This window comes from Sander lucioperca, chromosome 4, assembly GCF_008315115.2.
Source record: "Sander lucioperca isolate FBNREF2018 chromosome 4, SLUC_FBN_1.2, whole genome shotgun sequence".
Taxonomy (NCBI): domain Eukaryota; kingdom Metazoa; phylum Chordata; class Actinopteri; order Perciformes; family Percidae; genus Sander; species Sander lucioperca.
Window position 1 is genome coordinate 36,994,533 of NC_050176.1, and position 17,581 is coordinate 37,012,113.

Here is a 17,581-nt window from a genome sequence, read left to right on the forward strand (position 1 = left end):
CTAATTTGGTACAGAGCCTCAGAGCGGCATGCATCACAAGTTTCAGGTTGATAGTATTTACTGTGGAATTGCAATTGCAAATATCCCATTTACATGCATTAAGTTATTGGCCAAAACACGTTTAAGTTTGTTATAGTGCCCCCTAATGATCTGATCTTTGCCCAATTTGGTACGTAATTTTTTTTTGTGGAATATATTATATTATACTTTATATATTATACTATATTATGTGATTCAGCGTGAATCAAGGAACGCGTAATTATAAGGCTTTTAAATGTGAGATGTGTAGTGTGCAAGTTATAGGCCAAACTGCGTTTACAGGTGTAATTTTTGGTATGTCAGGTCATTGATGCATTGTACATCTACCATATACATTTTTGTGGGTGCAATAGGCCACGCCCATTTACTAATCAGCACACCATTGTAGACCTCAGAAGTGTCCCTAGATGGTACCCTCCAAATTCCGTAAAAATCGGATGAGCCTTTCATGAGATATAAACTTTTTGCATTTGTAGCATCCCCTATAGGCCAATCTTTGTCAAATTTGTTGGCAAGTCTCAGAGTGCCATGCGTTGATAGCATTTAATTTGGCCAAGATATGTAAAAGTTTACATAGCTAGCTACACAAATTAGTTTGTATATAATTTGTGCATTCTTTAACCGATTCAAATTCTTTTGATAGCTTTTTTTGTCAGATCGGTCTGGAGATGCTATGTATCAAGTTTCGTGTAGATCGGTCGCACGGCCTAGGAGGAGTTCAAAAGAGTAGGTTTACGATAAATTACGTGTTTATGCCTTGCATGTATTTGTTAGAGTTCTTTATTTTGCAAGATCAGACATTTCTTTGTGCTTGACATGTTGAGATGTTATAGAGTTAGTACAACAACATGCATCACATCTGCTTTTATAAACACAGAAGTGTTTTACTCATAGAGTAAATGAGAAATGAGAAGCTGCTCTGGCTTAACTGAGCATTGAAAGGTTTTCCATCAGTGTAGAGAAAATAAGTGCTGGGTATTTTGATCCAGTTGGAAAAACTGAATGAGATAAGAGTTGATTTAGTTAATTTACTGAACCATTTTAACTGGTTATTAATTAAGTAGTGCTTCTTTAATCTTGTGTTCACTTGTGTCACTCTCATCCTCTTCAAGTTTTTTCTCTCACGTTCCATCCACCTCTGGGCATAGCCTGCTTACAGTGGTTAATACAAACATGAGGTACTTTAGCTACTTTCTACTTCTACTTCACAATATTTCAAAAGCAAATATGGTACTTTATACTCTACAACATCTTCTACTACTACATCTTACTGACCATTTTAGTTACTTTACAAATTAATATTTTTGGTTGACTCCTGTTCAGTAAAATCATGATTTTAAATTAATGCATTAATAATAATAATAATAATAATAATAATAATAATAATAATAATAATAATCTAATGATAGTATAACAGTCATGGTGGACATTGCATTATGAGTACTTTTGCTTTTAATACATTTTCCTGATTATACTAACATAATTTACTTTTACTTAAGTAATGTTTTCAATGCAGGACTTTTACTTGTAACAGAGTATTTTTTACAGTGTGTATTCTTACTTTTACTTCTTAGAATCTGAATACTTCCTCCAGCACTGCCTGCTTGACAAGTGTGTCAACTATAGTCTAATAAACTTGTGGATTAACCCTGTTATTCACTTCAACTCACGCACACTCACAGTGGGGCCCCCGGTAGCCTAAAGTGAGACTGATCCTAACAGGAATGGATGAGACGTTTGGTTGGTGAGCCAGAAAAAGTCAGTTCAGTTTTAGAGACTTCATGTCAGAGAAAGCGGGCTGCTCACTCTGTCTGAGTGTAATGTAGGACAATATTTTACTGTGTCTTTCTCTTTTTGCCTTTTAGTCTCTGCATGATAAAATAAATCTTGTTGGAATGTGGTTATTGAATTGGAGCATTACAATTCATTTGTCTATATCATAGTCATATGAAAGACAGAAACATGTGCATGTCCAAGGACTGTGCACTGTTGAAGGGAAAAAATTCCCTCAAAAAACATAAACCATAATAAAATGACTTTTTATCAGTACATAATTTAGCATGGTGTTAGTTCACGTAGGACACGGAAGTCATGCCCATTAATTTAATTGAATTAATTGAATTATTCCAATGTCAGGGTTTATCCCAGCAATGTACATTGACTACTATAGAGTGAACTACTGTCTTTTATATAGGGAGTATGGCACGAGTGAACGAGCTTGCAGTCATTTCAGACACAGCCTATTTCCTACCCTGTCAGGAAAACTCTCTCTCTCTCTCTCTCTCTCTCTCTCTCTCTCTCTCTCTCTCTCTCTCTCTCTCTCTCTCTCTCTCTCTCTCTCTCTCTCTCTGACTGAGGGGACTGTTTTCAGGGTTCAGCTCTTGGGGTTTTAGTGCTTTGAAATGTAGTGTGTCTTTTGGACTTGAATTTAGATGTGTCCAACGTTATAGCTGGTTAAGTAGCATTGGAAAACACCCCAGTTCCGATGGGCAGGCATTATTTAGTGTTTTCCTTTGCACATTTAGAGTTCTTCATCAGAATTCAGTTACATTTTTTTGTTTGTTTTCTTTGAGTGAATGTATTGCTTTATTGAAATTTACTGATGCATCAAAATCACTATACAATACTACACAATTCCCTAATTTTGGGGATCCCATAGTGGTAGTGAGTCCCTCAGGCTGTGGCAGGCAGATACATTTTTAGCTGCCAGAGGAGCTGCTGTCCCTTCTTCTAGGATAACTGCCAGCTTCTTCTCTGGGGTTAACATTGGGAAGTTTGGTACTTTCTTTCTCTGAAGTGTAAATCTCTTAGTAAAACTTCTCACAGTGGAGAATACCAGATGTCTGATGCCCACCTGGTAAATTGTCACGTGGGCCTTTTGTCTCAGGCCTGTTTCATAGTTAATGCAATTTTGTGACAGACATACTCTCTGCTTACATAGTACCTGCATACCGACCAGTATCATTATCAGATGTGTACTGCTTATTTTGCGTCACACAAGAGAAATGCTTGTGTTGAATATACTGCCTGTGTAAACCCTGTAATCAATCCTGTAAACCAACCTGGTGGAACTATAAGGTGATGGGACTGTTTGAAAATGCCATTGAGTCTGGCTTTCTCTCTGACTTGCCCCAACCCTTGCTTATACGTTATGGATTAGTTGAGAGGTAGACGGCAGGGATTATGTAGCAGGAAAGTGTCTGACCATTTCACAAGACTGTGACTTTCTTTTCAATGTGGTGTTTGTTTTTTCATCCACACACTATTTTCAAAATGGGAGCACTACAAAGTAGTGATGGTCAATTAAAGCTTTGCGAACCACTGTCTTTATTTTCTGAGCTCACTAGATGGCGCTCTCTGGTCAAAGAAAAAGGTTAAAGGAATGGCAATTCAGTGTGTTTTCAACCCTTTGTTGAACAGAGAGCGCCATCTAGTGAGCTCAGAAAATAAAGACAGTGGTTTGCGAAGCTTCATTTGACCATCACTACTAGAAACACTTCTACACTGCCTTAATGTAGCAAAATACTACTACTTTTTTTATTGTTCATGAATTGTGACTTCAACATTTTGTGTTATTAGGAATTAGTGGCGTGGAACTTCTGTAGCAATTAAGAAACTTACTCAGATGAAAAGGATGCTGATGCCTTCTGCGTTTGTATTATAGACTGGTTTATATGGAGAGTTTGGTTTGTGACAGCTCATTTTGCCCCTCTAAAACTCATTTGGATAAGAGAAAGATTCAGACATCCTGTTTTCCTGAGCAGTTGAAGGCTTTTAACGGTGTGCCTTCTCTCTGTCTGTCTACCTTGAAGTAAGTGAACTTGTGTAGCCCAGGGACCCTGCTGTTATTACCAAGGGGGTAAGCGAGCATCCGGAACGCTAACAAGCCATCACCTGCTGTTAGCATTCCATTCAATTCAATTCAATTTTATTTATAGTATCAAATCATAACAAGAGTTATCTCAAGACACTTTATTTTTTTTTAAGATTGAGTAGGTCTAGACCACACTCTTCTCTACAATTCTACAATTCTAGTAATTCCCCCAAGAGCAAGCTAAAGCCATTGACTCCTATTCATTTTGGCGTCACTTTGACAGAGAATAACTTTACATCTGAAACGTTTAAAGACTATTTGTCCATTGTTTATTTCTAAAGAAACACAATAATGTATAAAAGGCTCCATTACCTTATATCTCATGTTATGGCCCTGTAGCAGCAGTTTTTGTAAAAATAGGCTAACGATTGTGTCATAACCACACGACTTTCTGTCGCATAGTAGCGAAATTACCGTACAGTACAGGAGAAGCTTGCAGGCAGTTTCGACTTACATTTGCTGTTTAAGTTTAATTACTAATTTTAAACTAGCATTTTAGTTAGCAATAATTAGCCTGTGCCTATGTTACATATACCTACGCTCTCCGTCTCTGCAAGATTGGGAATGATTGAGATTTCTCTTGGCACAGCTACCAGAAGACTTACAACTTTTCAGACAGGTTGCTCACGTCACATCTACGTCGGCAAGCTCAGTTTGAGGCTGCGCAGTACCGCTCAGCGATCACCGGAAAAGTGCTTCTAATTGACTTTACTGGTCTCCGTCGAAATCTAAAGCATCGCTGTGTCCATTATTTTACTGTCTATGGTTATTACTGGAGATGGAACACCGTCCTGGATCTGATTGCCTTTATATAGCTGCTCCTCTCTTTTTTCTTTGTCCCTGACCCACATACACACACACACGTGCACATGCATGGGCAGCCGTGTTACATTCAAATAGGGTTACCCTAAACGTGGGGCTTCTGGTTGTGAAAATAGTTGATAAAGGTCAAAATCACCTGACCTGACCCCGGATAAGTGGATGAAGATGGATGGAAGATGGATGGACGGGTCAAAATCTGTTCCACACCAAGTGCATTACTTCCAGAAGGAGTTTAACCTGCTGTGACTGGTCTTCCCACTCATTTTACAAGGGATTCTTAAGGCTGTTAATCAGAAACACCTCAAATAGTTTATTAAAGTTTGTATCTAATCATTCTTGTATTTGCAGTCAGTAATGCACCAAAATTCTTGATTTTAACCTGCAGAGGGCAGTGTTTCTCAAATCTTTTACCATCAGTGTTTGTTTCAGGAGCTAACAGAGTGTATATAATAAATACTAAAATAATAATTGAATAAGTAATTATTACATTGTTTTATTAACAATTAGCAAGTGTGATGTTTTTCAGGTTTTCAGCTGCTTGTTTAATGTGAACACAATAAATAATCTTTGTAAAGTATATTATTATTATTAGTATATTATATTATTATACTTTACAAGGATGATTAATAGTATAGTATAATAACACTAAGTTGTTTTTTTTTTCGGTGTTGTTGTTTATGATGCTTGAGAGGATGAAGGCTAATTATCCCCAACTGAGATATAATTCCATGGATTTGATTGATACAGTTACGCTATTTTGTCAAAATTACAAGTTGAAACATTTAATTTTCCTTTCTTCTTGCTGTTTTTCAGATGTTTTCAACAGCAGACTCCCAAAATGTGAACATGCGAGGATCAGGGCCCATAAATGAATACCTTTCTAAATGACAGTTCTACACTTGACAAGGACACAATGACTTACAGCCCTTTTGGAAATACTGCAGAATTTTTGCACAGTGTTCAAAATGTATAAGGGGATGGATTGCAACTCAGACACATACTAAATATATGATCAAAACATAGGTAAAGAAATCCAGAGGAAAAGAAAAACTGCCCCACAGAGGATGGATTGGACATTCTATCAAATGTCAAAATAGAGAGTATAAAGTGGTATAAAGAGGATTAAAGCTAAATAGCTGTAAAGAGCACTGCCCATAACAATTCCATAACCAGCAAGAACAACAGAAAGCCATTGGGCAAATAAAACCCTATTATGGATTAGAAGGAAGTTACAACATTGTAACGAGGGACTCAACCTCTGCCTTCCTGGCCAAGATGAGTGTTTCTAAGCCCAGTGAGGGTTTCCTTCTCAGGGGGGAAAATGGATCCAGCATGAGGCTCTCTCTTCACAGAGCAGGAGACCACAATGGGAATGCTTTACCTATTGCCTCTTCCTCCTCCTCCTCTTCCTGCTCTTCCTCCTGTCTGGGGGAGTCGTCTCCTGAGTCCCTGCGGAGTCTGAGCAGCCTCAGTGGGGGCAGGACTGACAGCCCACTGGATTATGACATGTTTGAGGTAACCCTGATGGCGACAGAGATGACCAAAACAGACAAAATGACAGATCTTGTAATTTCAAAATGGGTGCCAGAGAAGGAAGGTAAACCAGATGACAATGATGATGTCCCTGTGGGAAAGATACAAACAGCAACAGAGCTATCAGAATCAAACGACAACTCTGAGTCTGTTTATCTGGACGCAAACAGCTGTGAACACCGCCAAGACACCTGGGATGACAATGACAAACTGACTCTGGCCCTATCCCAGGTGACAAACAGCAGTAGCCGTTACAATAATGATGAACTCAGCAGTGGAAGCAGTAATGGGCGAAGACATGGCTCCTCAACACCAGACTCAGACGTAACAGAAATCCCTGCTGATGATGATGAAGAGGAGACTTTGTTTCTGTCTGTGAGCTCTGACATGGGCGTGAGGAGAAGCAGCATGACCCTTACAAGCTCAACTAGTCAACTCAGCGACACCCTGATGAACCCAGGTGGCTCTGCTGTGACAACAGAGTGGGCGCTGGCTGTGAGTGGAGCTGATGATGAGAGCTCAGAGCTGGTGGTAGAAGGGTTTGGAGTTCGCTGTCCCCTTGGTCTACCTGTGGAAAGCCAGACAGAGCCTCCTGCTTCTGAGGACCTTTGTGAAACCACCCAGATATTGTCTTCATCTCTCTCTTTTACCAATCTAGATAAGGATCCTAATGAAGTCCTATCTCCTCCACCTGAGGAAGCTGAAAGATGTGCAGTTAGCCCCAAGCCCTCCCGACCTACCACCAGTCGGCCAGCCAGAGCAGCAAAAACCAAACCAACCATTGCTGCTTCAACTGCTCCAAAGACAGCTGTGTTCACAGCCATCAGACCTCCCAGTGTGGAAACAAAAAGAGTTTCCAAACTGGATCTAAAAGATGTTGAGGCTAAAGTTGGATCACGGTCCACCCTGTCTCTACCTAAAACACCCAACCAGGTACTGTAGTTCTACCAAAATGTACCATGTATTGTACAGCTGTCTTCTGTCTTACATTTGTAATTTCTCTTCTACTCAGCAGAACAAATCTGCGCCAGCCAATGGAAGGAGAGTTGTTACTAGGAAGGAGGAAGCACAGACTGGGGATGGGGGTGAAAAGCAAAGGTCATCTGCAGATCCAGTCAAAGTGGCTGTGGTGCAGAAATCCATTAGAGTAAAGTGCAGTCACCTCAAAACCAACCACAATGGCTCTGCTCAGCCAGAGAGGAAGAGTTTGGCCATCAGTCAAACTCTCTCTACTTCAACCAGCTCTCTGGGGTCTGAGTTGGTTGAGGAAGGACCCCTGGACACTACCAAGAAAGCTGTCCAGGAAGTGCCTGATAAACACGAAACTGGAGGTGTGGAGACTAAACATCCAAGTGAAGATGCTCACAGAGGTATTGAAAAGGCTTTAAAGACGGAGGCTGCTGTGGAAAAACCAAGGAATCCTAGCAGGGTGAGTACTATAAGCATGTTGGCCGTCAACCGAAGAGCCAATTCATCTGATTGGCTGTTCAGCTTGAAAACGAAAGAAACAAACAAACTGTGAGAGGCACACACACACACAAGGCTCCATTCATTTTTCATCTCATCTGATCAATCCAATACACAAAAAAGCTATCAAAACTGGTCAAAAATTAGGCTTGAATGTTCCTTCTAAAAACACACAGGTTCGAACTATTGGAATAACTACAGTATTTTTGCACATTATGTCCATAAGATGGCATACGTAAAACAAGATATAAATAACTAACGTTACTTGTGTAGGTATATTTATTCTAACAATAACATGTCTTTTAAAAGATCTCTACATACCTAACATTATACATTACAAAATAAACTAACGTTAATGAACTAATATCCTATACCATGATATTTAATATAAAGACCGTAATTGACCTCTCTCTCTCTGCACCGCTAAACAATTAGCCCCTTAGCAAGCAAGCTAGCTAGCTTACCAGCCTCTAAATTATGTAACAACTTAATGTTTAATTCACATGCTCTTGTCACATAGTGGGGCTGCGTGCTGCAGCCCCACTATAGCCCAAAACTGAATCCACTATCAAATTAAAATCGCCCTGAATAGTTTTTTTTTTTTTTATATGAGCACAGGTTGTTACAAATCTCTTCAGAGTTTTATTTTTAAGATCTGGCTTTGCAACTAAATGTAATATTGCAGTCATGGTATGTGGTCAAGCATAATATACTGGGGTTTTACATTGTCATTAACATTTGCACTCAGAGTAAGATGCAATTATGTAAAATATAATTCAAGACTGTAAAATTAACTAAATAAAAGAACTTTTTGTCAAGAGAAAGTGAGCTTTAGCTGTCAAATCCCCTAACTGTGTTGTTGTTGTTTAGCATACGGTACTTACACAGGAGAAACAAAGTCACAGTGGTTTAAAGTGTGCCCTATGTTTTAAATTAGGGAGTGGTGTTTGCAGTATGTAAGCTCTGTCCCTGGTATGTGTTTTTAAAGATCCAGTGAGCCAGTGACAGGTTTAAAACCTGCCTCAGCGTATTCTATCATAGGTAGCCTCAGGGTTGTATCAGCAAAGGGTGTTTAAAACAGCCAACTGTCCTACAGACACGTGTACCTATAAATGTGTAATAGAAACAAATATGTGTAAAAAAAGGTGCAGATAACAAGCTGTGTTTGCTGGGTATCAGTTTACTTATTCCATCCTTGATGATATTCCCATCCATAGAGTTCAAATGTCTAAATTATTCAATTACTATAACTTTAACATTATTATAGTTTAATACTTTGTTTTATTGATATTCAGAGAAATGTTGTTACACATGTGCAGAAACATTCACTATGCATCCATCCATGTATTACCCAACAGAGCATCAGTTAGGCCCAGTCCAGCTGCCAGCTAGCATGTCAACACATGATTTAGTGTGTATTGGTATGCTACAGTAATCCTTGGGTTCAGCCTCTTGGCTCAGCTGAAAAGTCGAGGAGGCTGTAGCCTACAAGGACACTCTGAAGTGTTTCATCTCCTCTGAATAAGCTCTGCTCTGCAATTTTGGGTAGGGAGGTAAAGGTGACAGGGCAAAGTTTTTTGAATGTAAGCACATCAGAGATTTTATCTGAGAATTCCTTGACCAAAGTTGACACAAGAATGGATTTGTGAACATTCACTAACTTCAACACTTTCCAAAGTCCCTGACTGCACTGTTAGCACAAATAAGTAACAAATAAATACAACTGTTTCTATACACTGCGTCTTTCCTTTGAAAAGTCTGAGACAAATGCCAGACCCTCATCTACAAACTCACTCCATGTGTGCTGGTGTTTATAGAGTCAGAGGGGGAGGAACACAGAGGGAAGGGGTGGGGGTAAGACAGACGGAGAGAAAAAAATTGGCCTGGTCAGAGCTGGGATTCTCAAGAGGAATGTACAACACAATACCAACTTTTTTTACCCCTCTTGTGGTTGCAGCACACTCCCAGTTTTCCCTCCTACCTCTGTTTCCTGCTCTCTCTTTTCCTCCTCCCCCTCTGTCTTAACACACTCTCTCCCTCACTCCTCCCCTCTGGTCCTTCACTGCCTCCACATTTCTGACTCTGAGCGGGGAATGGCTAACACCATGGTCTCGGTGCGCAGCTCGGAGCTGGGGCCCCTCGGCTGGGACGCTGTCGCTAAACGTAATCTCTTTCTACAGAAAGTCTCCTCCAAGCTGGGGCCCAGTGCCAGGCAGCAGGGGAGAGGCACCAGAGTGGATAAGGGGCCCTCAGGACCAGCCCCACCCCCAGGGTCAGTGACAGGGACTGGACCTCCAGGACATGGGAGCCCTGGGCCCAGGCAAACCCAGAGTGATGGCTCCACATTGGGAGAGGGTGAACAGAGCGCTGGGGGTGGATCTCCAACAAGGCAAAGCCAAAGTCAGAGCCAGGGTAAGTCAACGTGGTTTCTGTATGTATGTGGATCCAAACAATTTCAGTACAGACCCATTTACTTTATGAAACCTGAAATGTAAACAAACACACAGCAGAACACTGCACATGGGTTGTATGTCTGCTCTGCTTGAAAACATGCTTCTCATCTGTCTGTCAGGCAAATACACTTAGTGTTTGTGTGTGTCGTCTGCAGCAGACTCAGGAAATAAACAGGCTGACAATGCAGAGCTGCGAGTTAAAATGCCTTCCACATACCACTACAACACTCACTCACAGACACACTTTTTCAGGCCTTACAGTGTGACATACAGTGAGCAAATGCTTTCATTATTATTTTTTCCTTTCTCCTCTTTCTTTTTTCAGCCTGGCATTTTCTTTCCTGTGTGTTGCTCTGTGCATGTCTTCTGTGTGTGTGTATTTTCCGTACAAAGTAATTTTGTGTTTAATGGTGAAATGGAGAGGGCTGTCAGTCACAGTGTGTGTGTGTGTGTGTGTGTGTGTGTGTGTAAATAATGCTGGTGTTGATGAGACACTCCTAACCCAGACTGATCTCATGAAGTGGCGTATGTATGACACGCCGATTCGTATGCCATTATTGGCGTGTTATCAAGACGCATACTCGCTTTTAAGCGTGTTTATCAACGTCGTTTGGCCTCCATTGACCTTGTGATTGCGTGTGAATTGATGCCGTAGCGAGTAGTATGAAAGGGCGAAAATCCGCATTGAGAGGTTGGTCGGGGTGGAGGATAGGTAAAACACAGGACTTTCACCCAGGAGACCGTGGATCGTGTCCCATGTGTGATGTTTCCTTTGTGTCCCGCATGTGATGTTTTCTTTCCACGTTTGTTCTTTTCCTAAACCCAACCCCGTTCTTCTTTTCCTAAACCCAACCGGTTCTTCTTTTCCTAAACCCAACCCACGTGTCACGTTTCCTAAACCCAACCCTGTTCTTCTTTTCCTAATCCCAACTGGTTCTTCTTTTCCTAAACCCAACCTGCGTGACGTTTCCTAAACCAAACCGTAGCCTCGCGATAACACGTAGCCTTGCGATAACATGCCACGTGGCTTTAGAAAGTGGCATGTATGTTTACGCTGTGACGTTGCAGACTGCCGTCTGTCTGTCTACGCTGTATACAGCTGTATACAGCATAGACATACAGCGTAGACATACACGCGGATAGCTCAAAATGCGTACAGATAACACGCCAGTTGGCTTTAGGAAAGTGACGGGTGTATGTTTACGCAAAGTCATGATGTCATGTTGCCTAACCTAACCTAAACATAGTGTCCCCCTGTCTGGTGCCCAGTGCCCTGTAATTCCACTGAGTGTGCGTGTATGTGTGTTTGTGTGTAACTTGTTTTCCATAATCACTGAGGTGCATTGTGTCATGTAGATAGCAGAAAATGCTGAAATGTGTGTGTGTGTGTGTGTGTGTGTGTGTGTGTGTGTGTGTGTGTGTGTAAAACCAGATCTCTCTCCTTATAAAGATCACATTCTGACGGACAAAAGCTTTCTGTCCTCTTTGCTGATGCACAGGAACAAACGGATGCCTCTTGACCTTAGACTGAGATTGCCATCAATGGATTCCTTTTAGTGTGTGTGTGTGTGTGTGTGTGTGTGTGTGTGTGTGTGTGTGCGCACACACGTGCGTGCGCCATTTTAAATTTGGTCGTGACGCGATTACTTCATTACATATGTTTTCCATTACAGGTTTAGCCAACTGTATTCATGAGCTCAGTGTTTTTATCTGTACTTAGATGTGATAGGCTTCTGTAAACAATTAAATCTGCTTATAAGATGAAAGAATTTCACCTAAATGAAGGTAAACTGACCAGTCCACATTTTACCAAGGGGTTAGTTTAAGGTCAGGTCTTGCTTTAGCGCAACAGTTTTTAGTAGATTGTCTCCTATGTGTTATGTGAACTGCTCATCATGCATATGCACATCTCACCACTTAAGCTGCATTTCAATAGTGGTTCAACATGCCCTCCTTCACTTCCCCTCAGCCCTTGATATTACGTAACAGCATGTGTCGCATGGAGTCCACTTGGAGAGCTGAGTGATAGTGGGCGGGGCAAGAGCGGGGAATTAAAATGGAACGCACCTGCCCTGGTTCACCTTCAGCCCAAACTATACAGATCGACCGCCAGTTGCAGGGTTAGCGCTACTGCTTCAAGTGTTTTATTTTATATTTATATTATTTACCATTAATTATGGCATTCTATCCCTGTTTGTTCTATGTCTGCTTATGTCATGCAATTTCCTAATGAAGCATTTCTTGTATGAAAGGCGCTATACAAATATTTAAGAAAAGTACACAAGTACACAAGTACAACTATCTAGTAAATAAAAGTAAATTAAAGTATAAAGTAAATATTAACTGACATTAGTTATCTGTCGCGTTATTAAAATATCAAGTTGGAGGTTTTCTTAAAAAATATCTACTATCTACTAAAAAGCCGAATTCTATTCAAATTATTCATCTTGTCCTTCTTTGGTGGTCAGCAATAGGAGTTTTACTGGTTGTACATTACTGCCATCAAAGATTCTCTAAACGGTCTCTGCTGCCACCTAACCATGGATGTATTTTTTTGCACCACATGCATAACTGCAAAGCATTGTGGGTGATATCCACCTCTGGATTGACCATCGTGCTCACTCGCTCTCTCTGAGGGTTGATCTCACCAAATTCACTCCAGTTTTTCAGGCAAATGGAATCTCTGACTTCCCAAGGACAAGTGCTGAGGGGACGTGAACAAGGGAATGTTAAACAACTATTGAAACGCAGTTTTAGAAGTTGAATGTATCCAGTGGAAACATGGACGCTGCAACATATGGTTGTCTTTCCTGTTTGCTTTGCAAGTGTGGATTTAGTTATGTCACTCAACCATTAATGCTAATGCCCAACACCCCTATAACATTATCCTTGTAGATAGCATAGGGCTTAGAGCAGACACAATTATTAAGAAGGATTTAGGCCTGAGGAAGACGTCTGAATAAGTTGGTTGCATTTGCTGCAATTCGTTTTTAAAACAATAATAATGATCCACTGACGGTAAAGCTTTGTTTATTCTCGGGCAAGACACCGTGGCGCGGGCCTCCAGAGATAGTGCTTGTGCTACGAGCATGCACAGAGACGTTTATTCTTAAGGCATTGATCATTGCAGTATTCTCCGAAACGCCAGGGGGCATATCTATGGGGCATATAAACTAAATAATCTGTGAATAAGCAAGAAGTAGTAAAGAAGAAGTAGAGAGTGGAAATAAAGGAAGGCAGGCTGCCTGGCAACATTCGTAAACACATACATGTTAAACACCGCCATACTGCCAAACATTGCATTTATGTACTCTAATTATCAACGTTACTGTTGCTTACTTCCAAGGCGAAATTATTGTCTGCCTTTTGATGTTACGATCACTCCTTCCACACCTTGCTCTGGGAACACCATGTCGACTATGAACCTAACTTAAGTGTCCTTGCAGTTGAGCGCAGGAGCTCACCATCTTATTAGTGCCTTCATGTGCTTGTAGGAGGCTCAGACAACTGCCATCTGAGTCAGATGTTGAAATGCATTTACAGACTGTGATTTTGGTTTCTGACTTCTAAAGAATATGTCATTTATTTACTGTATTAAATCAAAAAATTACCACAATAAGTATTTTCTCCTTTGAAATTTCCATTCCGTGATGGAATGTCTGTTTGTGTTTTGGCCTGTGTGTTGGTATCAACTGCTTATTTTGACAGCCAGGCCAGGTTCCCAGATATACCTGTAAAAACGCAAACCCAGCGCGCTACAGCCATGGAAGCAACAAACAATCGAACAGGATCAGTGGAGATAGATTCTACCCGACCTAAAAAACCTCAGTGTTTCTAAACAGTTGCATGACCAGAGCTTAGAGCCTAAAAGGACAGAGACTTGGCTAAATTCCTCTTGAACAGGTAAGCATTAAGCTTCAGGCTAATTTATCACGGCTACTAGGGACCGCAAGTTTGACTTCCTCATAATGGAAATATGCAATTCAACTTTGGCAAAACAACCGTGTAGCCTGTTCAGCAGCCGTAGACGACCAACTGTGAGTAATTTTAAGCCAAGAAAGTGTGTCTGTCAGTCGGGTAGAGAGGACCCTGAGTTTGCAGAGGAGCAGTTAACCATAGTCCTCATAAATCGACCGGAGTTTAGAACGCCAACACAAAGAAAGAGGAAGGTGACGGACATCCGGCCGAAATGAGGGACATCCAGCGGAATTTCTGGTGGCACCTGAACAATCCCGGAAATTAAACGTCGTTGATACATACTAACTCTTACCTAACATTGATTTGAGGTAACAAATTCCAGCTGCTTTTCTCTGGCTGGCTTTTCATCTGAACTGAAACCAAATGAAGCCAGATGTTTCCTGCTGGCTTCAGTCCCAGTACAAGTTTTACTGCTGCTCTACCTTCACCAACAGAGACTGTGTTTGTGTGTGTGTTTTTAATGTGTGTGTGTGTGTGTGTGTGTGTGTGTGTGTGTGTGTGTGGGGGGGGGGGGGGGGTGTGTGTGTGTGTAATTGGTGAACACATGTAAACTTTTTTCCCTCTCTTTATAACAAGCCTTTTTTCTTTGTGTCTCTCTCTCCCCTTTTGCCAGACAGAATTCATGTTTGTAGAAAGTTGGTGAAAGTTAATGATCTCTGTGGATAAACGAGATTCTTGCTTTAGGTTGTTGCAGTGTATAATAGGGTACAGCACAGCAGCAACAAGAAGATCAAATAAAAAAAGAGCAAATTGTAAACATGTTGTAAACATACAAAACCAACAGTATTAAGCATGAATGTATAACATAAAATTAATTTACAGCGGGGAAAATAAGTATTGAACGCATCAACATTTTTCCCAGTAAATATTATATAGAAATATTGTAGAAAAACATATGGATGGCATTGGTTACAGACAAATGTCTAAACTTCTGAAAGTTCGAGTGAGCGCTGTTGGGGCCATTATCCGGAAGTGGAAAGAACATCATGTCACCATTAACCACGACCAGGTGCTCCTCGCAAGATTTCTGACAGAGGAGTCCATAGAATACTTAGAAGAGTTGTCTAAGAACCAAGGACCACTCGGGGAGATCTTCAGAAAGACCTGGAAGAAGCAGGTACAGTTGTTTCAAAGAAAACAATTAGTAATGCACTCAACCGCCATGGCCTCTATGCCACGCCAGGCACCACTGCTCAAGAAAAGGCATGTAGAAGCTCGCTTAAAGTTTGCTGTACAACATCTGGAAAAGCCAATGACATACTGGGAGAATATAATCTGGTCAGATGAGACCAAAATCTAACTCTTTGGCTGTCATAGCATACACCATGTTCGGAGGAGAAATGGCACTACACATCACCCTAAAAACACCATACCAACACTGAAGTTTGGAGGTGGGAGCATCATGGTGTGGGGCTGTTTTTCAGCATCTGGCACTGGCAGACTTCATATAATTGAAGGAAGGATGAATGGAGAAATGTACCGTGACGTTCTTGATAAGAATCTGCTGCCATCCACCAGGATGCTGAAGATGAAACGATGGTGGACATTTCAGCAAGACAATGATCCCAAACACACAGCCAAAGAAACTCTCAATTGGTTTAGAATGGCCCAGTCAATCGCCCGACTTGAATCCAATTGAAACTGAAGATCAGAGTTCATAGAAGATGCCCTCGGAACCTTCAAGATTTGAAAACACTTTGTGTGGAAGAATGGGCAAAAATCACAGCTGAGCAATGTGTGCGACTAGTTTCTTCATACAGGAGGCGTCTTGAAGCTGTCAAAAGCTTTTCTACTAAGTATTAAATAAATTTCAGCAAGTGTGTTCAATACATTTTCCCTGTGTCATTTTACTTCATTACACACAACTTAATTTATGGACTTACTTGTTTTGATGTCTTTGTATGTGTGGATTACTTGGGTTGTTACTGACATCTGGTGAAAATGTCATGCCGATAGCCACATCAGAAATATCTTTACTGAGAAAAATGTTGACGCGTTCAATACTTATTTTCCCTGCTGTACAGCACATGCAGGATGCACACATTAACAACAGTAAGGCTACGTTCACACCGCAAGTCTGGATTTTTTGCTCAGATCCGATTTTTTCGTTTGGCTTACCTTTTAAAATGTGGCCTATTTGCAAACACGTGACCACGACCACATGACCACGCCATGACGGACGGCAGAATCACCGGCAGCACAAGCTAAACAGTGTAGTAGACGAGCGGAAAGTTTCATTAGTTTCAATCAGTTTAAAATACATAACACTAAATAAACTGTAATAATAATACTATCTTCTTCTTTATGGCTTCTTCTATTGAACAACAAGTTGTTGTGTCGTTATCGGTCGAGGTAGGGCATCTGTAGGTTTGCTGGTGCTTACAAAGATCGGTATTTGGAGAAGTTGGAGATCGCAGGATTGGCTACCGACCCTTACCTTCTTCCTCCCTCCGTTTTCACGGACCTCATTAAATCACCGAGTCTGCCCAACTTCAGTTCACACGATCTGTACCACTATGTGGTAAACAGGGTATCCCCATATGCTGGTGCTGATCTCAAAGCTTTTAAAAGTCTGGATGCTTACCAGTTCTTTGTAGATGGCTGGGTTACAGGTACGCGATGCTACGCTAACGGCAGGGGGAGGTACCTCATAATGGCAAAGATAAGACATCAATCTAGGGTTTATTTTGTATTAACATCTATTCTTTACTTAAGTAAAGATTTATATATCACGTAGCCTATGTTTTTAGAGGACATAGTCGGTCGTGACTACCCACATACCGTTGTTCATTGGGTGTGCAAATGCAACTTTCTAATGGATGCCTGAACGCATCCCAGCTCTGGGAAGCGCGGCCATTAATTGTCTATCACACGTTAATCCATGCAGTAAAACACGGAGTGTATATGATCAGTAGTAACCACACATATTTGTAACATCTAGCCATCTTCTTATCTGTGATTATATTCGCTGTGTAGCCTATGTTAAGATTTGACCGGTGGATATTAAGACGCGATGGGCAGCAGCTAGCGAGCAGTCCAAAGCTAGCTGCAGCTAGCTGGTCTAGCTCCGCAGACCTGCATTTAAGCTAGTGTCCATGGCATGTCATCTTTAATTTAACCAATATTTTTTGTATGTGTGTTATGTTAAATGATCAAGGGAACCGCTTTCTTTTTGGGATATGTAGGTCAGCGAATAACCGATGATAGTTGTGTGGGTCATCGTCGGGTTGACCTGTTAGCAGGAACAGCTGGTTAGCACGGCAGCTAGCTGGTTAAGGATACTTTTATTATTATTTATCATTTTAAACAGAAAGGCAATACATACACATGCTTGTGTTGGTGAGGATTACTCTGCAGATTGTGTATGTGAGAACACGAACACGAACGAACACGTACTTGTTTGGCTTGCCGTCCA

At 41.0% G+C, this 17,581-nt stretch overlaps 1 protein-coding gene and 1 long non-coding RNA gene across 7 annotated transcripts in view; one reads left to right on the forward strand and one right to left on the reverse strand.

The window, feature by feature from the left end:
• LOC116059825 (microtubule-associated tumor suppressor 1 homolog) overlaps positions 1–17,581 on the forward strand; it is a 90,038-nt gene that overhangs the window by 16,877 nt on the left and 55,580 nt on the right. For 4 of the 6 annotated variants that reach the window (XR_004897036.1, XM_031313088.2, XM_036000162.1 and 1 more), the window contains exons 2-4: positions 5,549–7,201; positions 7,281–7,697; positions 9,916–10,147. Coding sequence is in view for 5 of the 6 variants with exons in the window: in XM_031313088.2 (XP_031168948.1) it covers positions 6,011–7,201; positions 7,281–7,697; positions 9,916–10,147 (1,840 nt within the window). In the remaining variant the exon portion in view is untranslated. The remainder of the gene's footprint in view (positions 1–5,548; positions 7,202–7,280; positions 7,698–9,915; positions 10,148–17,581) is intronic. The other 2 variants (XM_036000161.1, XM_031313086.2) reach the window with 2 other exon arrangements.
• On the reverse strand, positions 8,176–17,131 carry LOC116059829. Its single transcript, XR_004107388.1, has 3 exons — positions 16,940–17,131; positions 15,891–15,892; positions 8,176–8,194 (listed from the first exon to the last, which is right to left on the reverse strand). It is a non-coding gene; the product is annotated as an uncharacterized LOC116059829 (long non-coding RNA).